General features: G+C 41.9%; 2 protein-coding genes across 2 annotated transcripts in view; both read right to left on the bottom strand.

Moving 5' to 3' along the window:
- Positions 1-782, bottom strand: part of LOC116356342 (neural-cadherin-like) — a 30,596-nt gene extending 29,814 nt beyond the window's left edge. Inside the window, exon 1 of the mRNA XM_031801775.1 lies at positions 542-782. Within this exon, the coding sequence (XP_031657635.1) occupies positions 542-580 (39 nt within the window). The 5' untranslated portion in view covers positions 581-782. The remainder of the gene's footprint in view (positions 1-541) is intronic.
- Positions 783-6,101: 5,319 nt separating this feature from the next.
- LOC109866996 (neural-cadherin-like) overlaps positions 6,102-25,847 on the bottom strand; it is a 73,759-nt gene continuing 54,013 nt past the window's right edge. The window contains exons 19-29 of the mRNA XM_031801436.1: positions 25,495-25,588; positions 24,278-24,462; positions 22,689-22,915; positions 21,526-21,803; positions 12,760-12,974; positions 11,974-12,083; positions 11,695-11,822; positions 9,585-9,708; positions 8,870-9,050; positions 6,349-6,515; positions 6,102-6,125 (exon numbers count right to left, since the gene is read on the bottom strand). Of these exons, the coding sequence (XP_031657296.1) occupies positions 6,102-6,125; positions 6,349-6,515; positions 8,870-9,050; positions 9,585-9,708; positions 11,695-11,822; positions 11,974-12,083; positions 12,760-12,974; positions 21,526-21,803; positions 22,689-22,915; positions 24,278-24,462; positions 25,495-25,588 (1,733 nt within the window). The remainder of the gene's footprint in view (positions 6,126-6,348; positions 6,516-8,869; positions 9,051-9,584; positions 9,709-11,694; positions 11,823-11,973; positions 12,084-12,759; positions 12,975-21,525; positions 21,804-22,688; positions 22,916-24,277; positions 24,463-25,494; positions 25,589-25,847) is intronic.

Here is a 25,847-nt window from a genome sequence, read left to right as displayed (position 1 = left end):
TAATCGGATACAGCTGTATCTTGACGAGGGGGCGGGGTCAGCTCCAATCATCAATGGGGCTGAACAATCAGCTGCTTGGGGAGATTTCACGAAGCCATCTCCTGAAACACACACTAAAATACAAACTACAACACAGAAACTGGAGAACGTAACAGAGAACAAGAGCACCTCCTCCCAGCTGCCCACTGCACTGAGGCTAGGTAACACGGTCACCACCGATAAATCCATGATAATCGGAAATTTCAATAAGCATTTCTTAATTAACTTCTCTGCGCACGGAACCCGCTAGCGGGCTGAAATTCCACAACATATGGTGATCGCTACATAAATAGTCGTATTAAACATTCATGAAAATACAAGTTTCTCACATGTATCGAAAGCCTAGAATCTTGCTAATCCAACTGTGTTGTCAGATTCAAAAAAGGATTTACTGCGAAAGAATACGATGCGGTTATCTGAGCATAGAGCCCCATAAAAAACAACTATTTCAACCAGCACAGGCACAACAAAATCACAAACTGCAATAAAATAAATAGTTTACCTTTGATGATCTTCGCCTGTTTGCAATTCCAATGCTCATTGTTACACAATGAATGATCTTCTGTTTGATAAAATCAGTTTTTATAGCCTAACACGAAACATTTTGTGAACCGCTTGTGTAGTGAATTCCGTCTCATTCCATTTGACGACAACACATTCCAGGTAAATCCCACACACAGAACGTGACTTTTCCAGTCATGTTTGGTTTCACTGCAATCAACTGGTTTGTTTGTAACACAATCAAACCTGATGGGCCATTTCGTGGGACGTATTGACTGAAAGAAACCGATTTGAAGTAATGACATCATTGTGCACCAATGATTTGCCCGCTGTTTCGTTGATTGACTGTCTTTTAATCCAATGACCACTGATCGTCTTGAAATCTAGCTGGGTAGATAGCCAATGAGCTGAGCTAAACGGTAATACGCCATGTTTATGTGTTGCAAGACCAACCCATGTAGTAAGCTCCAGCGTAAAGAGAGTCATGCGCTATTGAATTTTCATACCGGAAGGAGAACACACAAATTACGCATTGCATTGTTTGGTGAACGTGCAGATTCAGCTGTTTATATAGCAATCATTATGGCGACTAAGTCAAGTCTAGATATACAGATGTACACACAACTTTAGAATAAATTGATTGGGAAAGTGAGACAGAGATTGTTGTAGGACACTTCATTTAGCGATTGTGGAGGAATATTTTTTGAACGGGAGAGGACATCGTTTTGGACTGGTAAGTTCTTATCATGCTAATGCCCTTGTTTGAAATTAATAATATAAAATATTATTTTTTATTTATTTTTTATTTTAGAAGCAATATATAAACATTTAATGCCATGAAATGTGAGATGTGTGTGTCTGCCGCCCCACCCCAACCCACATGAAATAGCCTATTTGAGGCTGTTGAGGAGAGGGCAGGACCACATCAATGGCCAAAGTGAAATGGAGACAGTAGATACAGCTAGTCTGTTGTAATATAATAAAGACAGTAGATCTAGCTGGTCTGTCATAATATAATAGAGACAGTAGATCTAGCTGAAATGTCATAATATAAAAGAGACAGTAGATCTAGCAGGTAATAATAATAAATTCAACATTCAACTCTCTATATATCTGTTTATTATACCTGTTGATACAGGGCTCATATGTGAAACTATTTTAACTGAACATTTTCTTTCACAGTGACACTGACTCCGAATGGGAGTCTTATCCGGTGTCCTGTGTGAATTTAAGTATGCTCTCTCTCTAATTCTCTTTCTCTCTCTCGGAGGACCTGAGCCCTAGGACCATGCGTCAGGACTACCTGGCATGATGACTCCTTGCTGTCCCCAGTCCACCTGGCCTTGCCGCTGTTCCAGTTTCAACTGTTCTGCCTGCGGCTATGGAACCCTAAACTGTTCATTTTTACTCGTGGTGCTGTCCTGTTGCACCCTCTACATCCACTGTGATCTCCACAGCCAGAAGAGGACTGGCCACCCCTCATAACCTGGTTCCACTCTAGGTTTCTTCCTAGGTTTTTGCCTCTCTAGGGACTTTTTCCTAGCCACCTGCATTACTTGCTGTTTGGGGTTTTAGGCTGGGGCTATATAAATTGATTTGATTTGATAGAGGACTAAGGGTCTTTCAAATATTGAAAGTGTGTAAATAGTTACCCATGTTATTTTGTAAATGTATATATATATTATTTTTCATATTTTTTTATCAATAATGATTTTTTCCCCCATTTATTTTTCATTCATTTTTTTGGGGGGGGGTGTGTTAGAATACCATTTTGGTATTTTGTATATAGTTATTTGTTTCAAAATGTATACCTTCACCAATTTGGTGTACATTTGTCACCCAATTTGGGTACATTTGGGCGACTTGTGTGGGACACCAGGTGACTTCATGATAAATGTCATGTAGCACACTCATTTTGGAAGTTATCATTCTGAAACTTTGCACAAGTACTGTTTCCCTCTCATATATGTCACTGAAATTGTCCCCATCATCCTATCTGAATGCATGTTTTATCTTGTTCATTTTAAAGATGATACAAAAATAAAAATAAAGAACGTATGTTTTTTTTCATTGTTTCATCTAAACCAGATCTATTGTGTGTTATTCTCCTACATTCAATTCACATTTACACAAACTTCAGCGTGTTTTCTTTCAAATGGTACCAAGAATATGAATATCCTTGGTTCTGTGCCTGAGCTACATGCTGTTAGATGTCTTCAGGCGGAAATTGCACAAAGTAGGGGGGGAGCTGCAAGAGGGTAACGGCTGCCATGCCTTCCTCCTGGCTACTCCAGCCCCCCCCCCCCCCCCCCCCCCCCCAGCAGCTACTCACCCAAGCCTCCCCGGCTTCTCCTTCACCCAAATCCAGATAGCAGATGTTCTGAAAGAGCTGCAAAACCTGGACCCGTACAAATCAGCTGGGCGAGACAATCTAGACCCTCTCTAAAATTATCAGCCGTCATTGTTGCAACCCCTATTACCAGCCTGTTCAAACTCTCTTTCGTATCGTCCGAGATCCCTAAAGATTGGAAAGCTGCCGCGGTCATACCACTCATCGAAGGGGGTGACACCCTAGAGCCAAACTGTTACAGACCTATTTCCATCATGCCCTGCCTATCTAAAGTCTTCGAAAGCCTCTCTGGGATAGGCGGGACGCAAATGTCCCACCTGGCCAATTGCCAGGGGAAATGCAGAGCACCAAATAAAAATAGAATACTATAAAATTCAAACTTTCATTAAATCGCACATGTAAGATACCAAATTAAAGCTACACTCGTTGTGAATCCAGCCAACATGTCAGATTTCAAATAGGCATTTCGGCGAAAGCACAAGAAGCTATTATCTGATGATAGCACAACAGTAAACCACACAAAATGTAGAAATACAATATAAATCATGCCTTACCTTTGACAAGCTTCGTTTGATGGCACTCCAATATGTCCCATAAACATCACAAATAGTCCTTTTGTTCGATTAATTCCGTTCATATATATCCAAAATGTCCATTTATTTGGCGCGTTTGATCCAGAAAAAAAACAGCTTCCAATTTGCGCAACGTCACTACAAAATATCTCAAAAGTTACCTGTAAACTTTGCCAAAACATTTCAAACTACTTTTGTAATATAACTTTAGGTATTTTTAAACGTTAATAATCGATCAAATTGAAGACGGGTCCATCTGTTTTCAATACAGGGGGATCACAAGCTAACACTACTTTTTTAGTCTTGCGCATCTCTCAAACAGTATACATAACGCTACCCTGATCCAAGATGGCCGTACTTCTTCATTACACAAAGGAATAACCTCAACCAATTTCCAAAGACTTGTGACATCCAGTGGAAGCGGTAGGAACTGCAAACAAGTGCTTTAGAAATCTAATTTCCCAATGAAACTCATTGAATAGACAGTGACCTCAAAATAAAAATAATTCTGAATGGTTAGTCCTCGGGGTTTTGCCTGCTACATATGTTCTGTTATACTCACAGACATCATTCAGTGAGTGTTTTCTGTCCAAATCTACTAATAATATGCATATCTTATATTCTTGGCATGAGTAGCAGGAAGTTGAAATTGGGCACACTATTTATCCAAAAGTGAAAATGCTGCCCCCTGACCATTTCGAATCCCACCGTACCTTCTCCGCTGTGCAATCCGGTTTCCGAGCCGGTCACAGGTTCACCTCAGCCACGCTCAAGGTACTAAACGATATAACCGCCATCGATAAAAGACAGTACTGTGCAGCTGTCTTCATCGACCATTGACCTGGCCAAGGCTTTCGACTCTGTCAACCATATTCTTATCGGCAGACTCAATAGCCTTGGTTTTTCTAATGACTGCTTCACCAACTACTTTGTAGACAGAGTTCAGTGTGTCAAATCGGAGGGCATGTTGTCCGGACCTCTGGCAGTCTCTATGGGGGTACCACAGAGTTCAATTCTCGGGCCGACTCTTTTCTCTGTATATATCAATGATGTTGCTCTTGCTGCGGGCGATTCCCTGATCCACCTCTACGCAGACGACACCATTCTGTATACTTCTGGCCCTTCCTTGGACACTGTGCTAACCTCCAAACGAGCTTCAATGCCATACAACACTCCTTACGTGGCATCCAACTGCTCTTAAAACGCTCGTAAAACCAAATGCATGCTTTTCAACTGTTTGCTGCCCGCACCCGCCCATCCAACTAGCATCACCACCCTGGACGGTTCCGACCTAGAATATGTGAACAACTATAAATACCTAGGTGTCTGGTTAGACTGTAAACTCTCCTTCCAGACTCATATTAAACATCTCCAATCCAAAATCAGTTCTAGAATCGGCTTTCTATTTCGCAACAAAGCCTTCTTCACTCACGCCGCCAAACTTATCCTGGTAAAACTGACTATCCTACCGATCCTCGACTTCGGTGATGTCATCTACAAAATAGCTTCCAATACTCTACTCAGCAAACTGGATGCAGTCTATCACAGTGCCATCTGTTTTGTTGCCAAATCACCTTATACCACCCACCACTGCGACCTGTATGCTCTAGTCGGCTGGCCCTCGCTACATATTCATCGCCATATTCAGGTTATCTATAAGTCTATGCTAGGTAAAGCTCTGCCTTATCTCAGTTCACTGGTCACGATAACACCCACCCGTAGCACACGTTCCAGCAGGTATATCTCATTGATCATCACCAAAGCCAACACCTCATTTGGCCGCCTTTCCTTCCAGTTCTCTGCTGCCTGTGACTGGAACGAATTGCAAAAATCGCTGAAGAGACTTATTTCCCTCACCAACTTGAAACATCAGCTATCTGAGCAGCTTACCGATTGCTGAAGCTATACATAGTCCATCTGTAAATTGCCCACCCAATCTACCTACCTCATCCCCATACTGTTTTTATTTTATTTACTTTTCTGCACACCAGTATCTCTACTTGCACATCATCATATGCTCATTTATCACTCCAGTGTTAATCTGCTAAATTGTAATTATTCGCTCCTATGGCCTATTTATTGCCTACCTCCTCATACCTTTTGCAAACACTGTATATAGACTTTATAGATTTTTTCTACTGTGTTATTGGCTTGTTTATTGTTTACTCCATGTGTAACTCTGTGTTGTTGTCTGTGTCACACTGCTTTGCTTTATCTTGGCCAGATCGCAGTTGTAAATGAGAACTTGTTCTCAACTAGCCTACCTGGTTAAATAAAGGTGTTCTCAACTAGCCTACCTGGTTAAATAAAGGTGTTCTCAACTAGCCTACCTGGTTAAATAAAGGTGTTCTCAACTAGCCTACCTGGTTAAATAAAGGTGTTCTCAACTAGCCTACCTGGTTAAATAAAGGTGTTCTCAACTAGCCTACCTGGTTAAATAAAGGTGAAATAAATAAAAAATTCAAACACCATGCATACCCCACAAAACATGCCACCAAAGGTCTCTTCACATTCCCCAAGTCAAGAACAGACTATGGAAGTGTCACAGTACTACATAGAGCCATGACTACATGGATCTCTATTCCACATCAAGTAATTCAGGCAAGCAGTAGAATCAGATTTTAAAAAACCAAATAAAGTTACACCTGATGGAACAGCAGGGACTGTGAAGAGACACAGACAGGCACATGATAAGACACGCACTCTACACACACGTGCATATGGGTGTTGTATTGTAAATATGTTGTGGTGGAGTGGTGGCCTGAGGGAACACACTGAATGTGTTGGGTAAGGTGTTATGAAATGTAACGTCATGTAGTATTGTTGTTGCTGGACCCTTGGCAGCAGCTAATGTGGATCCATAACAAATAGAAATACAAGACTCACCTCCAGACGTAAGTATTCATTCTGCTCCTGCGAGAGGAGGCTGAGGAGGACACCGCTGGGGGTGTGGGTTCGCACCTGGAGCTGAAAGCTGGAGTGACGAGCGGGGAGTGACCAGCCCACCTGGTACTGAACATGGCTCCTCCCATTGAAGGAAAACTCTGGAACTTCTGTCAGTTGAAGAGAGAAAAACATAAGAGTTGAATAGAGATACCATGAGGGATTCAAATACAACATACAATTAATTAATTATACTGTACCCACTATTGTATGCACTCAGTAGACAATACGAGACAATTCACATGTGAAAGGAGCCAGACACAGTCATCTTACGTGTGAGTCATGCATGTAAAGCCTTCAGACAATTTTACATTCCAAAAGATAGGATAATATAAAAATTATCTTGAAGCTAACAAGAGCTCTAAACCTTCAGAGCTACAGTTGAAGTCGGAAGTTTCACATACACCTTAGGCAAATACCATTAACCTCAGTGATTCACAATTCTTGACATTTAATCCTAGTCAAAATTCCCTGTCTTAGGTCAGTTAGGATCGCCACTTTATTTTAAGAATGTGAAATGTTAGAATAATAGTAGAGAGAATTATTTATTTCAGCTTTTCTTTCTTTCATCACATTCCCAGTGGGAAGTTTACATACAGAAGTTTACATACACTCAATCAGCATTTGGTAGCATTGCCTTTAAATTGTTTAACTTGTGTCATACGTTTTGGGTAGCCTTCCTCAAGCTTCCCACAATAAGTTGGGTGAATTTTGGCCCATTTCTCCTCATAGAGCTGGTGTAACTGAGTCAGGTTTGTAGGCCTCATTGCTCGTACACGCTTTTTCAGTTCTGCAGACAAATGTTCTATAGGATTGAGGTCAGGGCTTTGTGATGGCCACTCCAATACCTTGACTTTGCTGTCCTTAAGCCATTTTGCCTCAACATTGGAAGTATGCTTGGGATCATTGTCCATTTGGAAGATCCATTTGCGACCAAGCTTTAACTTCCTGACTGATGTCTTGAGATGTTGCTTCAATATATCCACATCATTTTCTTTCTCATGATGCCATCTATTTTGTGAAGTGCACCAGTCCCTCCTGCAGCAAAGCACCCCCACAACATGATGCTGCCACCCCTGTGCTTTACGGTTGGGAAGGTGTTCTTCGGCTTGTAACCCTCCCCCTTTTTCCTCCAAAGATAACGATGGTCATTATGGCCAAACAGTTCTATTTTTGTTTCATCAGACCAGAGGACATTTCTCCCTAAAGTACAATCTTTGTCCCCATGTGCAGTTGTAAACCGTAGTATGGCTTTTTTATGGCGGTTTTGGAGCAGTGGCTTCTTCCTTGCCGAGTGGCCTTTCAGGTTATGTCGACATAGGACTCGTGATATAGATACTTTTGTACACGTTTCCCTCCAGCATCTTCACAATGTCCTTTGCTGTCGTTCTGGGATTTATTTGCACCAAAGTACGTTCATCTCTAGGAGAAAGAACGCATCTCCTTCCTGAGCGGTATGATAGCAGCGTGGTCCCATGGTGTTTATACTCGTTCATCTGTATGTGGTACCTTCAGGCATTTGGAAATTGCTCCCAAGTTTGAACCAGACTTGTGGAGGTCTACAATTTGTTTTGGCAGATTTTTTGGGGATTTTCCCATGATGTCAAGCAAAGAGGCACTGAGTTTGAAGGTAGGCCTTCCACAGGTACACCTCCAATTGACTAAAATGATGTCAATTAAGGGCCTCCCAGGTGGCGCAGTGGTCTAGGGCACTGCATCGCAGCACTAGCTGTGCCACCAGAGACTCTTGGTTCGGCTCTGTCGCAGCCGGCCGTGACCGGGAGGTCCGTGGGGCGACGCACAATTGGCCTAGCGTTGTCCGGGTTAGGGAGGGTTTGGCCGGTAGGGATATCCTTGTCTCATCACGCACCAGCGACTCCTGTGGCAGACCGGGCGCAGTGCGCGCTAACCAAGGTCGCCAGGTGCACGGTGTTTCCTCCGACACATTGGTGAGGCTGGCTTCCGGGTTGGATGCGCGCTGTGTTAAGAAGCATTGCGGCTTGGTTGGGTTGTGTTTCGGTGGACGCATGACTTTCGACCTTCGTCTCTCCCGAGCCCGTACGGGAGTTGTAGCGATGAGACAAAATAGTAACTACTAATAATTGGATACTACGAAATTGGGGAGAAAAAGGGGTACATTTAAAAAAATATATAAAAATATATATTTTTCAATCTGGAATTTTCAAAGCTGTTTAAAGGCACAGTCAATTTAGTGTATGTAAACCTCTGACCCACTGGAATTGTGATAGATTATTTCACTTATAATTCACTATCTGCAAACAATTGTTAGAAAAATGACTTGTGCCATGCACACAGTAGACTTAAGTGTATGTAAACATCCGACTTCAACTGTATGTCGTTTAGATCATATTAGGACTCTGCTATGCAATGCAGTCCACTCCACCTCATGATACCCAGAAACAACACCTGTTATAATCTGACTGTTAATTCTCTAAAGACATACCATCTTCGCAGTGGATCCCTGTGTACCCGGGCCCACACTGGCAGCTGAAGGAGTCCCACTTCCCATTACAATGCCCCCTGGCGCCACAGACTGGTACACCCATGTTCATACAGTTCCCATCAGTCAGAGAGCAGCCTGGGGCAGTGCTGGAGGATGCCGAGGGAGAGCCAAGGTCATAGAGCTGGAGCAGAGGGAAGAGAGAGAGGGGGGGGGGCAATGAGGGAAGGCGAGAGAGATATGTGGAGGGAGAGAGAGGAAGAGAAAAAAAATACAAATTGAAGGCGAGAGAGAGAAAAGAATAAGGGAGAGAGAGATGGCATGATATTTTAGGTGTATCTTCAATAATGCACAATACATCCTTTTCTGAAGCCTAAAGTAGAGAGGTCATGGGCATAAATGAGAGAAAGAACTTGAAGGAGAATACATTGCACCAGTACATGTAACCTGTCTGACAGCACTGATATAGTCTGACTAAAGTGGAATGTGATGACAGAGACATCAGCATTCAGAAGATACTCCCAGTTTAGCCTTGAGCTCACATTTACATTTCTCTTGAACTCCCGTTTTTAAAAACATCTTCCAGCGAGTCAACCAAACAGACCAAGGTGTGAGAAAATAAATAAAACTGCAATGTTTAGAGCCAAGATGGAGTTAGAGAGGTAGACTATTTTCTTGTTAGGGTGTTAGGGCAGAGCTGTAGACTTTTGTGTCTTACCTTACTGTCCACAACCAGGTTGCGCAGACAACCATTGAAGTGCTTTTGCTGTAGCTGGGGATACTCATATGACATGTTCTCGTTGACCCCACCTAGCTGCAACACCTGACTCACATTCAGGTACCTGTGGAGGACACATTTCACTGTCAATGTCTGACCATTCCATCTGTCCATCCAGCTATCTATCCTTCAAGTTTAAGTTTGTTTATTCGCAATATACATATGATACACACTCACCTGCGTATTTATTTGGACAGTGAAGCTAAAATGTTTTTTTTGGGCTCTATACTCAGCATTTTGGATTTTGAGATCAAATGTTTCATATGAGGCCAAAGTACAGAATGTCACTTTTTGTTTGAGGGTATTTTCATACATATCTGTTTTACCGTTTAGAAATGAATGCACTTTATGTTCTTGTCCCCATATTTGAAGGTGCCATAAGTATTCGGGCAAATGAAATTACAGTACCAGTCAAAAGTTTGGACACACCTACTCATCAAGACATCAAAACTATGAAATAACACACATGGAATCACGTAATAACCCAAAAAGTGTTAAACAAATCAAAATATATTTTATATTTGAGATTCTTCAAAGTAGCCACCCTTTGCCTTGACAGCTTTGCACACTCTTGGCATTCTCTCAACCAGCTTCATGAGGTAGTCACCTGGAATGCATTTTAATTAACAGGTGTGCCTTGTTAAAAGTTCATTTGTGGAATTTCTTTCCTTCTTAATGCGCTTGAGCCAATCAGTTGTGTTGTGACAATGTAGGGGCGGTATACAGAAGATAGCCCAATTTGGTAAAACACCAAGTCCATATTATGGCAAGAACAGCTCAAAGAAGCAAAGAGAAACGACAGTCCATCATTACTTTAAGACATGAAGGTCGGTCAATCCAGAAAATGTCAATAACTTTGAAACTTTCTTCAAGTGCAGTCGCAAAAACCATCAAGCCCAGTGATGAAACTGGCTCTCATGAGGACCGCCACAGGGAAGGAAGACGCAGAGTTACCTCTGCTGCAGAGGATAAGTGCATTAGAGTTAACTGCATCTCAGATTTCAGCCCAAATAAATGCTTCACAGAATTCAAGTAACAGAAACATCTCAACATCAACTGTTCAGAGGAGACTGCGTGAATCAGGCCTTTATGGTCGAATTGCTGCAAAGAAACCACTACTAAAGGACACCAATAATAAGAAGAGACTTGCTTGGGATAAGAAACACGAGCAATGAACATTAGACTAGTGGAAAACTGTCATTTGGTCTGATGAGTCCAAATTTGAGATTTTTGGTTCCAACCGCTGTGTCTTTGTGAGACGCAGAGCAGGTGAATGGATGATCTCTGAATGTGTGGTTCCCACTGTGAAGCATGGAGGAGGAGGTGTGATGGTGTGGGGTGCTTTGCTGGTGACACCGTCTGTGATTTATTTTGAGTTCAAGGCACATTTAACCAGCATGGAAACTGCTGCATTCTGCAGTGATACACCATCCCATCTGGTTTGCGCTTAGTAGGACTATGATTTGTTGGTCAACAGGACAATGACCCAACACACCTCCAGGCTGTGATAGGGCTAATTGACCAAGAAGGAGAGTGATGGAGAGCTGCATCAGATGACCTGGCCTCCACAATCACCCATCCTCAACCCAATTGAGATTGTTTGGGTGAGTTGGACAGCAGAGTGAAAGAAAAGCAGCCAACAAGTGCTCAGCATGTGGAAACTCATTCAAGGCCGTCGGAAAAGCATTTCAGGTGAAGCTGGTTGAGAGAATGATTCCATCAAGCTGGTGACTACACACTTGTTGGATGCATTTACAGTTTATTTTGGTTTGTTTTAGATTATGTTGCGCCCAATATAAATGAATTGTAAATATTGTAATGTGTCATTTTGAAATCACTTTTACTGTATATAAGAATATAATATGTTTCTGAACACTTCTACATGAATGTGGATGCTACCGTGATCACAGATAATCATGGATGGGTAGAGGTTATTCGTTTTTGTTATGCTTTTCAGAGGAATCATTGTGTCCATCCACAATGCCTTGGCTGGCTAGCAGGTGTGATTGGTGCGACGTCCCAAGGGGTGGGGTTCTGTGGAGGACATTACCTGTCCCTATTAGGCGTGACTCCTCTGACCTCACAGGAGGAGCGGTCCTCAGTCATGGCCCAGCTGTCCACACCCTCAGTTTCCATAACGATAGCACTGGAGCAGCGGTCCAAGGTGAAATGCACATCCTGAAAACAGGAGCAAGGTTAAGAACATGTGTCTGTGTGTGTGTTTCTGTGTCTGCGCGTACTCACACAACACACAACACACACACAAACATGAAAGAATGTGTTGAATACAGTCATCTAATAGTCCATTTACTTTACTGTTGCTTCTAACATCCAGTCGGTGCCAGCGTCTGTCAGACACAACCATGTTGCCCTGCAACTGCAGGACCAGGGTCCCAGACCCGTGGTTGATCTTCAGACTGGGTGTTCCACCAATCAGCTCTGAAGGGAAAAGAGAGGTCATCAATATCAGCATCATCAACATGCCATTCCACCTACAGACTTAAAGGGTCAAAGTTCAACAGTGGTGTAGGATGCTCTTCTGATACTCTTAGAGGGATGTTGTTCAGTGTCAAATAGTAAATTCATACAAATGTACATACATTACATGAAACTGTATATATACAGTTCATTCCAAAGGTATGGACCATTATTTTGGTCTACAATGATGAAAAAGTCAATCAATAAACAAGGCTACATTGTTTTAGTTTGAGTGGCTTGACTCTGTATGGGCTGTATGACTAAGCAACCCAATAAATGCAAATCATGCTGAATATCTCCCACACATCCAGTTTGTTATTCAATTCATGCACCTTGGTTGGACTGGGAGGCAGCGACAGTATACATTTGCCATTGTGCAACAGAGGTGGTTTGTTAAACCATACTAGCCTGATGAATAACCTTGCTTATATCCCCCCGAAAAAACAAGTAAGCTAATGCCCATCGCTTAGCTAACGTGTCATATTGAGGCATGCAGACGACCCAAGTTCAAATCCCAAGATGATGAGTAACCTTGCCTGAGACCTAAAATCCAGAGTTACAGTAGCTTTAGCTCAAAGGGCTTTTGTGATCTCCATGACCCGTGTTCAAATCCTGGGTGGGTAACACATTACCTTACCTATAGCCATGTAGTCTTCTGGGTCTCCAGGCTGCAGGGTGGCCAGGGGCCCGCTGTAGAGTAGCAGGCCGTCCTCAGCCTCTGTGATGAACTCCAGGGAAAGATGGCTATCAAAGCACGGCCTTATGGGAGGAAACCAGGCATAGCCGTTGCCAAGGAAACGTCGCCTCGTCTGCTGGCATTCAGGACCCTCATGCTGCGGTGGGCACTGGCACCTGTGGTGGCATGAAACAAAAGCAGCCCAGAGAACATTAACAGTGATTTTTTCCCTATTGAAACATTATGATGGGGCTGTCTCTACTGTCATATATCTCTGTGTAAAGTGCTGTGGGATGTGACTATGTTTATAAATGAAAACAGACAGGAGAATAGGACTAATAAAACACACCACATACAGTAGCTGCTAGTGCATTAGGCATGAAACACATCAAGTACATATGAAAATACTGCATTTAATACATTAGATATCCTTATCACATTGATCAGCCTGTGAGCCTCAACACAGGCTTTGTTGCTGAAAAATCCCTTACAACCGCTCAGCAGCACATCCAATCGTTTTGTTCGAACATGATTAATACTTTTCTAGGTACCCTACAGTATCACTGATTCTCAATATCTCCTTGTTTCTGACCCATTACTCTGCTGTGCAGATTCCCTGGCATGGTGAAGTGAATGTGTGTGTTAAGCTTGCAGTGGTCCATAGAAGAGCTCGAGTCTGTAATCAAGGCAAAGGAAGGGAAAGGAGAAGTAATCGCCGATAAATCAGCTAGAGTGCTTCTTCATGTTATTCCTCCACTTCTTCATGGTATTCCTCCCAACTAGCTCTAGAATTAGACGTTCATACATTTTTTCTCAAACATCAAATTTCGAAGTTGTTGCAAACTTTAAATTTCGAAGTGTTTAATGTTTAGCTCCAAATGCTTAAGAGAACCAACTACAGTGCCTTGCGAAAGTATTCGGCCCCCTTGAACTTTGCGACCTTTTGCCACATTTCAGGCTTCAAACATAAAGATATAAAACTGTATTTTTTTGTGAAGAATCAACAAGTGGGACACAATCATGAAGTGGAACGACATTTATTGGATATTTCAAACTTTTTTAACAAATCAAAAACACCTTTTGCTGCGATTACAGCTGTAAGTCGCTTGGGGTATGTCTCTATCAGTTTTGCACATCGAGAGACTGAAATGTTTTCCCATTCCTCCTTGCAAAACAGCTCGAGCTCAGTGAGGTTGGATGGAGAGCATTTGTGAACAGCAGTTTTCAGTTCTTTCCACAGATTCTCGATTGGATTCAGGTCTGGACTTTGACTTGGCCATTCTAACACCTGGATATGTTTATTTTTGAACCATTCCATTGTAGATTTTGCTTTATGTTTTGGATCATTGTCTTGTTGGAAGACAAATCTCCGTCCCAGTCTCAGGTCTTTTGCAGACTCCATCAGGGTTTCTTCCAGAATGGTCCTGTATTTGGCTCCATCCATCTTCCCATCAATTTTAACTATCTTCCCTGTCCCTGCTGAAAAAGGCCCAAACCATGATGCTGCCACCACCATGTTTGACAGTGGGGATGGTGTGGTCAGGGTAATGAGCTGTGTTGCTTTTACGCCAAACATAACGTTTTGCATTGTTGCCAAAAAGTTCAATTTTGGTTTCATCTGACCAGAGCACCTTCTTCCACATGTTTGGTGTGTCTCCCAGGTGGCTTGTGGCAAACTTTAAACTTTTCTTCTTGCCACTCTTCCATAAAGGCCAGATTTGTGCAATATACGACTGATTGTTGTCCTATGGACAGAGTCTCCCACCTCAGCTGTAGATCTCTGCAGTTCATCCAGAGTGATCATGGGCCTCTTGGCTGCATCTCTGATCAGTCTTCTCCTTGTATGAGGTGAAAGTTTAGAGGGACGGCCAAGTCTTGGTAGATTTGCAGTGGTCTGATACTCCTTCCATTTCAATATTATCGCTTGCACAGTGCTCCTTGGGATGTTTAAAGCTTGGGAAATCTTTTTGTATCCAAATACGGCTTTAAACTTCTTCACAACAGTATCTCGGACCTGCCTGGTGTGTTCCTTGTTCTTCATGATGCTCTCTGCGCTTTTAACGGACCTCTGAGACTATCACAGTGCAGGTGCATTTATACGGAGACTTGATTACACACAGGTGGATTGTATTTATCATCATTAGTCATTTAGGTCAACATTGGATCATTCAGAGATCCTCACTGAACTTCTGGAGAGAGTTTGCTGCACTGAAAGTAAAGGGGCTGAATAATTTTGCACGCCCAATTTTTCAGTTTTTGATTTGTTCAAAAAGTTTGAAATATCCAATAAATGTCGTTCCACTTCATGATTGTGTCCCACTTGTTGTTGATTCTTCACAAAAAAATACAGTTTTATATCTTTATGTTTGAATCCTGAAATGTGGCAAAAGGTCGCAAAGTTCAAGGGGGCCGAATACTTTCGCAAGGCACTGTATATTAATTTGGGGACAGGTCGAAAAACATTAAACATTTATGGTAATTTAGCTAGCTAGCTAGCTGTCGCTAGCTAATTTGTCTTGGGATATAAACATTGGGTTCTTATTTTAACTGAAATGAAGGTAAGGTCCTCTACTCCGACAATTAATCCACGGATAAAAGGGTGCACCAAATTTGTTTCTAGTAATCTCCCCTCCTTCAGGCTTCTTCTTCTACTTTGGACTTTATATGGTGGTTGGCAACCAACTTTAAGGTGCATTACCACTACCAACTGGCCTGGAGTGTGGACCTAAGTTCCTCTTTAAATCACCAATGTGGGTATGTGCTCCTAAAAACCAATGGGGGGATGGCAAGTGGGTATATGCTCCTAAAAACCAATGAGGAGATGGGAGAGGCGGGACTTGCAGTGTTCAAGCGTCACAAATAGAACCAAGTTACACAAACCAAGCTACACAAACACTTATTGACACACTCGAGCAGTGTTGGTGCAATGATTAAATAACATGTACCAGTCAAAGGTTTGGACACACCTACTCATTCAAGTATTTTTCTTTATTTTTACTATTTACCACATTGTAGAATAATAGTGAAGACATCAAAACTATGAAACCAGCATGGCTACCACAGCATTCTGCAGCTATATGCCATCCCATCTGGTTTGTGCTTATTAGGACTATCATTTGTTTTTCAACAGGACAATGACCCAACACCTCCAGGCTGTGTAAAGGCTATTTAACCAAGAAGGAGAGTGATGGAGTGCTGCATCAGATGACCTGGCCTCCACAATCACCCGACCTCAACCCAATTGAGATGATTTGGGATGAGTTGGACCGCCTGTCACACCCAGATCTGTTTCACCTGTCTTTGTACTTGTCTCCACACCCCTCCAGGTGTCGCCAATCTTCCTCATTATCCCCAGTGTATTTAGACCTGTGTTTGTCTGTTGCCAGTTCTTGTCTTGTCAGGTCTTACCAGAGTGTTTTCCCGTCTCCCTACTTTCTCTAGTTCTGTTTCCGTGTTTCACCGGTTCTGACCATTCTGCCTGCCCTGACCCCGAGCCTGCCTGCCGTTCTGTACCTGCCTGACTTTGACCCGTTTCCGGAACTCTGCTTGTCCTGACCTTGAGCCTGCCTGCTGTTCTGTACCTTATTGACTCTGCCCTGGATTACAGACCTCTGCCTTTGACCTGTTTTTTTTGCCAATAAACATCCGTGACTAGCTGTCTGCATCTGGGTCTTATCCTGAGTTCTGATACCGCCGAGTGAAGGAAAAGCAGCCAACAATAGCTCAGTATATGTGAGAACTCCTTCAAGACCGTTGGAAAAGCATTCCAGGTGAAGCTGGTTGAGAGAATGCCAAGAGTGTGCAAAGCTGTCATCAAGGGAAAGGGGGGCTACTTTGAAAAATCTAAAATATATTTAGATTTGTTTAACAATTATTTGGTTACTACATGATTCCATATGTGTTATTTCATAGTTTTGATGTCTTCAGTATTATTCTACGTGTAGAAAATAGTAAAAACAAAGAAAAATCCTTGAATGAGTAGGTATGTCCAAACTTTTGACTGGTATATATGTTATGGGATGTATAGACATTATGGACAGTGTGTGACGGGATGTATAGACATTATGGACAGTGTGTGACGGGATGTATAGACATTATGGACAGTGTGTGATGGGATGTATAGACATTATGGACAGTATGTGATGGGATGTATAGACATTATGGACAGTGTGTAATGGGATGTATAGACATTATGGACAGTATGTGATGGGATGTATAGACATTATGGACAGTGTGTAATGGGATGTATAGACATTATGGACAATGTGTGATGGGATGTATAGACATTATGGACAGTGTGTAATGGGATGTATAGACATTATGGACAGTATGTGATGGGATGTATAGATATTATGTACAGTATGTGATGGGATGTATAGACATTATGGACAGTATGTGATGGGATGTATAGACATTATGGACAGTATGTGATGGGATGTATAGATATTATGTACTGTATGTGATGGGATGTATAGACATTATGGACAGTATGTGATGGGATGTATAGATATTATGTACAGTATGTGATGGGATGTATAGACATTATGGACAGTATGTGATGGGATGTATAGACATTATGGACAGTATGTGATGGGATGTATAGACATTATGTACTGTATGTGATGGGATGTATATACATTATGTACAGTATGTGATGGGATGTATAGACATTATGGACAATGTGTGATGGGATGTATAGACATTATGGACAATGTGTGATGGGATGTATAGACATTATGGACAGTATGTGATGGGATGTATAGACATTATGTACTGTATGTGATGGGATGTATATACATTATGTACAGTATGTGATGGGATGTATAGACATTATGGACAATGTGTGATGGGATGTATAGACATTATGGACAATGTGTGATGGGATGTATAGACATTATGGACAATGTGTGATGGGATGTATAGACATTATGGACAATGTGTGATGGGATGTATAGACATTATGGACAATGTGTGATGGGATGTATAGACATTATGGACAGTATGTGATGGGATGTATAGACATTATGGACAGTATGTGATGGGATGTATAGACATTATGGACAGTATGTGATGGGATGTATAGACATTATGGACAGTATGTGATGGGATGTATAGACATTATGGACAGTATGTGATGGGATGTATAGACATTATGGACAATGTGTGATGGGATGTATAGACATTATGGACAATGTGTGATGGGATGTATAGACATTATGGACAATGTGTGATGGGATGTATAGACATTATGGACAATGTGTGATGGGATGTATAGACATTATGGACAGTATGTGATGGGATGTATAGATATTATGTACTGTATGTGATGGGATGTATAGACATTATGGACAGTATGTGATGGGATGTATAGACATTATGGACAATGTGTGATGGGATGTATAGACATTATGGACAGTATGTGATGGGATGTATAGATATTATGTACTGTATGTGATGGGATGTATAGACATTATGGACAGTATGTGATGGGATGTATAGACATTATGTACTGTATGTGATGGGATGTATATACATTATGTACAGTATGTGATGGGATGTATAGACATTATGGACAGTGTGTGATGGGATGTATAGACATTATGGACAGTATGTGGATAGAATATTTAGTGTATCTTTAGAATACATAAGATAGAATAGTGTATATATACAGCAATAGTTGAATAGGATGGCATTGACTAGAATACAGTATACAGTATGATATGAAATGAGAAACAATATGTAAACATTATTAACATTATTAACATTATTAAAGACCAGTGTTCCATTATTAAAGTTACCAGTGATTCCAAGTCTATGTACACAGGGCAGCGGGGTGGTAGCGGGCTGGTAGCAGGCTAGTGACAGTGACTAGGTTCAGGACAGGGTACTGGGTGGAGGCCGGCTAGTGATGGCTATTTAACAGTCTGATGGCCTTGAGATAGAAGCTGTTTTTCAATCTCTGGAAGGACGTCGAATACTAACTTGTATCACGGGTGAAATGGCTGATTCCTCCACTTCTTCATGCTATTCCTCCACTTCTTCATACTATTCCTCCACTTCTTCATGCTATTCCTTCACTTCTTCCCGCTATTCCTCCACTTCTTCATGCTATTCCTCCACTTCTTCATGTTATTCCTCCACTTCTTCATGTTATTCCTCCACTTCTTCATGCTATTCCTCCACTTCTTCCCGCTATTCCTCCACTTCTTCCCGCTATTCCTCCACTTCTTCATGCTATTCCTCCACTTCTTCATGTTATTCCTCCACTTCTTCATGCTATTCCTCCACTTCTTCCCGCTATTCCTCCACTTCTTCCCGCTATTCCTCCACTTCTTCATGCTATTCCTCCACTTCTTCATGTTATTCCTCCACTTCTTCATGTTATTCCTCCACTTCTTCATGCTATTCCTCCACTTCTTCATGTTATTCCTCCACTTCTTCATGCTATTCCTCCACTTCTTTATGCTATTCCTCCATTTCTTCATGCTATTCCTCCATTTCTTCATGCTATTCCTCCACTTCATGTTATTCCTCCACTTCTTCATGTTATTCCTTCACTTCTTCCCGCTATTCCTCCACTTCTTCCCGCTATTCCTCCACTTCTTCCCGCTATTCCTCCACTTCTTCATGCTATTCCTCCACTTCATGTTATTCCTCCACTTCTTCATGTTATTCCTCCACTTCTTCATGCTATTCCTCCACTTCTTTATGCTATTCCTCCACTTCTTCATGCTATTCCTCCACTTCTTTATGCTATTCCTCCACTTCTTCATGCTATTCCTCCACTTCTTCATGCTATTCCTCCACTTCTTCATGCTATTCCTCCATTTCTTCATGCTATTCCTCCATTTCTTCATGCTATTCCTCCACTTCTTCATGCTATTCCTCCACTTCTTCCCGCTATTCCTCCACTTCTTCCCGCTATTCCTCCACTTCTTCCCGCTATTCCTCCACTTCTTCACGCTATTCCTCCACTTCTTCACGCTATTCCTCCACTTCTTCATGCTATTCCTCCACTTCTTCATGCTATTCCTCCACTTCTTCCCGCTATTCCTCCACTTCTTCCCGCTATTCCTCCACTTCTTCACGCTATTCCGCCACTTCTTCACGCTATTCCGCCACTTCTTCACGCTATTCCTCCACTTCTTCACGCTATTCCTCCACTTCTTCACGCTATTCCTCCACTTCTTCACGCTATTCCGCCACTTCTTCACGCTATTCCGCCACTTCTTTATTGTATGCCTCCTCTAGTGAATCTGCATACCTACTAGCCGTAAACAGTAATCAAATAAATGCCTTGATATAAAGAGAAATACACGCAGAAAGAAAAATATAACTTTGGATCCAAAACAGGAATGAATATTCTCAGACCCCTGGCGAAACGTGATGTGTGACTAACTGGGCTTGGTAGATAATGTCAGAGCCATCTATTTTCATGTGGCGTTGTATCTGAGTGGATGGCTCTGCTATGTACAGTTAGGGGCTGTTTTCTCTTTCTGTCAACATCTCCAACTCTGTTTATTCTGCAGAGGGCCAAGACATGTCAGGAATACTGATCCATACAGAGAGAGACAGGGGATGATTCTGTGATGTATGTACACACACATACATACATGGAGAAAGCATGCACACATGTTTGTGCCTGCACATACATACACGTACACACGTACACACACACACACATACATATACACACACACACATAACAGACCTTCCCAGGCATTCTCCATGTGACTCCAGAGAGCAATGCCAATCCAGACTGCAGAGCACAGGGCATGTTTCTTCCTCTGACTGACACGATCTGATAAGGCCAATGTCTCAGACTGGCTATTAAGCTCTCTCGACATGGGATTGGCCTAAAATTTGATTTTTCACACACATTCTGAATACACATTGGGTTATATAGCAGCATCTATATTCTGACAAGGGCTCTCTCAAAAGACTGCAGACTGCAGCATGCTTTTGACTAGTGCCATAGGGCTCTGGGACACACCCCATGAGTGTGATCGTCATGTTCTAAGGTCTTAAGGCAGACGTCTGTTTGCCTTATTTAACTTTACATGCTCATGTAAATGGTATTAAGTGGGATTCTGAAAAGTTGTCAGCACTTGGGAGAGGGGTGTGTAGTGCTTGTTGTAATCTCACTGGCCCACATTTCTTAAATCCTACCAATTCTCATCATCAAATTAGCTCCATGCTATTTCCTCTGTGATACACCCACATGGGGCCTTGTACTTTAAAAAAAATGGATTTCTGACTGCTTTATATGCTTAGCATTCAAAGCTCTAGTATATAATTATGAGGCAATTTATCATCAAACTATAGATTTTTTTACCCTGAATTTATTGTCATTCTTCTTCTCTAATTTATTCAGATTGGTGTTATTTCTGATTATGGTATAATTTTCTCCACATCACCATCTGTGTCTAGATTTCCTCCTGACTATTTCTATCACCTTCTCTTAATTATCTCTCAATTGTCTCTGATGGAAGGATCTTTATCTTGTGTAATAAATTAATTACAATAAAGACAGGATACGATCGTGTTCGGTAGAGTTAAAGTGGAAGAAAAAGGTCAGAAATAGAGTGAAAAAATTAGGAACTATCTGCACGTGTCCAATAAGACACTCTTATTTGTGTTTTCTGCTGCGATGTGCCCTAATGAACAAAACCCAGTTCACATAGTCCTCAGGTGATGGTATTGCTTTGGTCTCTGCTCTCTGCTCACCTGTACCCACTGAGGGTATCCATGCAGGTGCCTCCATTGAAGCAGGGGTTTGTGAGGTAGGAGGAACAAGCTTGATGGACCCGGTCCCTGGCAGAGCAGCCACACCGGGCAGAGGACATCATCGTCACAGACACCAGTGCTATGTTCCCGGCATCGACCAGGGTGGGTGTGTCACTGACGCTGAGCTGTGTGGAGCAGCCGCCACCCGGCCTGCAGTCTGTGTACACACACTCATCCACCTCTACTTGGGACACGTTCACCCGCAGCAGAGACTGCAGCTGAGGAGATGGACAGAGAGAGGGGTTGGTGGGAACAAAAAGAGGGGGATAGAGAGAGATGGAGAGAAAGAGAGAGAGGGAAGGAGAGAGAGGGGGAGAGAAAGAGAAAGGGAGAGAGAGTTGGAGAGAGCGAGAGAGAGGGGGGAGAGGGAGAGAGAGATGGAAAGAGAGAGAGAGCAGGAGAGTGAAATAGGGAGAGAGAGGGGAGGAATAGATAGATAGATAGATAGATAGATAGATAGATAGATAGATAGATAGATAGATAGATAGATAGATAGATAGATAGATAGATAGATAGATAGATAGATAGATAGATAGATAGATAGATAGATAGATAGATAGATAGATAGAGATAGATAGATAGATAGATAGATAGATAGATAGATAGATAGATAGATAGATAGATAGATAGATAGATAGATAGATAGATAGATAGATAGATAGATAGATAGATAGATAGATAGATAGATAGATAGAAGAGGGTAAGGGAAGTAAGGGAGGACAGAGAGGGATGAGCCTGGCTGATACTCCTCACGCATACAAATATTTACTTATAAAGAAATGAGTACATCTCCAAAATGGCAGATTTATTTTCAATAAATGAATGAGAAATGAGATAGACAGAGAAAGGAGGGTCGGCGAGAGAGTGAAAGAGGGATGGAGAGATATAGGGAATGAGGTGAGGGAGAGAGAGAATGAGTAAGGAAGCAGTTATGAACACAGAACAGGGAGAGTTGGTGCGAACAACATTATTGAAAAAGATATGAATGCATATTGCACCTCTTAGCTGATAAAGAAACAATATCGACAACACCAAGCTCTGCACCCAGAGATGTATGAGCTAAGATCCCTATCTTCAAGATGGGAAAACATTGAGGCGTGTACCTTCTTTCTATGCGCCGCCAGGTATCCGTGTAGTTTCTCTGGACGCAGGTAGCCATCGCTGTTCACAGAGAAGCGCACGTCCAGCGTCTTCGGTCTAACGTCTGTCAGGCTGAAGACGTTGATTGTGCCAGATCTGATGGACAGGTGTTCAGACAGGAAGCTCCTGAACATATCCTGTCGACTCCTCTCGTCCACCCGGGACTCAATAAACTCTCTGGCAGTGATGCCTGCAGAAGGGGGAAATACATACACATATGCACACACACACAGGCACACACACAAAGACAGAAACACACCTCAGGCATTAGAACCTCAAGAACATTCACTATTTACTGACAGGAGAAGTTGATCAAAGTGAACTCAGTCTTGGTTCAATTAGCAAATAGAATTGATCTATACTGGCCTCACATTGATTCACTCACCCATGTAGTGAAACTATTTAACTTACCGTTCTTTAATTATTTCCACTGAGACCGATTCTTGGCTCCAGTATAAAACATTGACGGCCTCACTGTCAAATAGATTTAGAGGTTGAAGCATTAGCAATGCAATGCGTCTCTTCTAATAATATCGGAGAGGATGGAAAAAGTCCTCTTTAATCTCTACAAAGTGAAATTGATGCCCTGGCATGCCTAATAGCCTTGCAGTCTATTCATAAAATGGATTTTCAAATGTCAAGGACTAACCTGGCAGTTTTGAAATTGACCTTTACATTTGGGATTTGCCCAGAGAGAGCCAAAAGACCAAGACATTAAACTTCATATGTTTGTGAAAACGTCACCTGAGGTGTGATACACACTGCTGCTTGAAGTGATAGCGACTATAGGTTATCCTAATAGATTTGCTTTAAAGTACATACCTCACAGCTTGTAAAGGTGAAAAGGTGAGCTCCCCCAATTCTACATAAATCGCTTGGATCTTTTGTTAAAGATTAACATAAATCCAATCCATTGAATTTACTGACTCACAGCTTAGCCTCAGATTTAAAAGTATCAGTTCTAGATCCAGAGATACTCTCTATTTTAAGGTGTATACTGTACGTCTACAGGGTTGTGTATGTTTTTTAATTCATTCATTTAAAAAAATAATTTACTCATTCTTCTTTCTTCTATTTTAATCCAGAGAGCAGCAGCTGATTACCATGAATTAAGATCACAACCTGTAATATGTCTCGAAAGGTACATTGTCTATCTCTCCAACAACAGAACGAAGTAAAATAAAAGGCCTGACGTTTGGTGTGGGCGGAAAGATGAGCGATAGAGTGCAAGAGAAAGGAAAACAAATGGAAAAAGTTATTCATGTTGACAGGTTCAGACTCATCATCTCATATAGAGCATCCCTGCTGTGGAGTAACAGCAGCTGAAGAAGCATGACTCTAGTTGCTGAACGATGTGTTGAAAGGGTTCTACATAGAACCCAAAAGGGTTCCACCTGGAACCAAAAAAGGGTTTTTACTAGGAACCTTATTGGGACAATGATGAACCCTTTTAGGTTCTAGACAGCACCTTTTTTTCTAAGAGTGTAATCACGAATCATGACATAAACTGTAGAATAGATAAGTACGATGTTGTCATGCTGCAGTAGCTTACCGGTCAGACGCAGGGAGGCTGACGAGTGGATGGCCATGTCCTCTAGCTCCCGGACGTGAACTGTGACCCCAGACACCACGTCTGGCCACACCCCGTCCGACACTCCTACTCTGAGATAGTAGCTCCCTGCTAGGGTGTTCTGTCTGATGGCCAGGTGGCCTGAACTCCTGTTTAGAGTGAAATACCTGTAGGGGAGGACATAAATGTGGTGGAAAAGACTGGGTAGTATTCATTAAGGGCATGCGATGGAAAATATTTTAAAACACAACGGAAAATGGAAATAAATGTTTCTTATTGGACATGGACAAGCAATTTAAGTGTTTATTCCATGTTTTATTCCATTTTGTGCCTACAACCCTGGACTACCAAAGGAAATTAACGGAAATAACAACTGTTTTGTTTCTGCTGGGAGGTAAATGCTATTTTGTTTACATCTCCACCAAAGGAGCTCGGTAGTCATAGAAACAGGTCAGGATTGGCATATGAATAAAACAGGAATGTGTAAAATATGCAATTGGGATTTTCTTCTGTTCCCTGACTGTGTTAGATGCAAAATTGCAAACAATCTTGGTGTAAATATTCTTGATCCTTGTTCCCCAGCGAGTCCACCAGTTGACATGATACAAATGCATCCACTGATTGCTCTGATTATTTAGCAAATGCTCTTATCCAGAGCGACTTACAGGAGCAATTAGGGTTAAGTGCATGTTGAACAAGAGGCACTTGTTGGCCAAGTAGGAAATGTGGTAATATCCTCCATCCTTTCCATTTCTTTGACTATTTTTGACTGTTACTGTTTATTGTCTCTCCTGCTGCCTAGTCACTTTATCCCTATTTATATGTATATATCTATCTAAATTACCTCGTACCCCTGCACATCAACTCGGTACTGGTACCCTGTGTATATAGCCAAGATTACACATTGTGTATTTATTCCTCATGCTATTATCTTTCTATATTTCTATTATTTCTTTATTTTTCTCTCTGCATCGTTGGGAAGGGCTCATAAGTAAGCATTTCACTGTCAGTCTACACCTGTTCTTTACCAAGCATCTGACAAATCACATTTAATTTTATTTGACTCTGAGAATTTGAGTGAAAGTAGCTGAAGGTCATATTTATAGAGATACATATTTGCATCTGTCATATGTTAACTGTTTAACTGATTAACTGTCCTGTTATGACTCACACTGGTTACAGACAAACATAACACCTACCTCATTCCTCCTGTGTCTAAGGTGTAGGTCTTGTTGTCCCAATCATCTTGATCAGGGGCATAGACCTTGCCCAGCGAAGTAGTCTGCATCCTCCCTGTCCAGCGCACACAAAGACTTTGATTTTGTCTGAAAACAACGGTTTCCAAACCAAAAGTGATAGAGGCCCCAGGCCGCTAATCTTCAGCCGTTTTCTTATCTACTGTTCTGTGATTCTGCTGTTTCTGTTCTTCCTATTCTGTTCATGAGTGTGAAGTCCCACTGTCTGGGTTGAATAGGTTTCCAGTACTTGAGATGCGAGGAGCGCTGAGAGCTTAAGGAAGTCAGGGCTATCTCTCTATGGACTATGTTATTAT

The sequence above is a fragment of the Oncorhynchus kisutch genome, linkage group LG22 (assembly GCF_002021735.2).
Source record: "Oncorhynchus kisutch isolate 150728-3 linkage group LG22, Okis_V2, whole genome shotgun sequence".
NCBI lineage: Eukaryota > Metazoa > Chordata > Actinopteri > Salmoniformes > Salmonidae > Oncorhynchus > Oncorhynchus kisutch.
The sequence above is the reverse complement of the archived record's forward strand: the minus strand, read 5'-3'. Positions and strand labels throughout refer to the sequence as shown.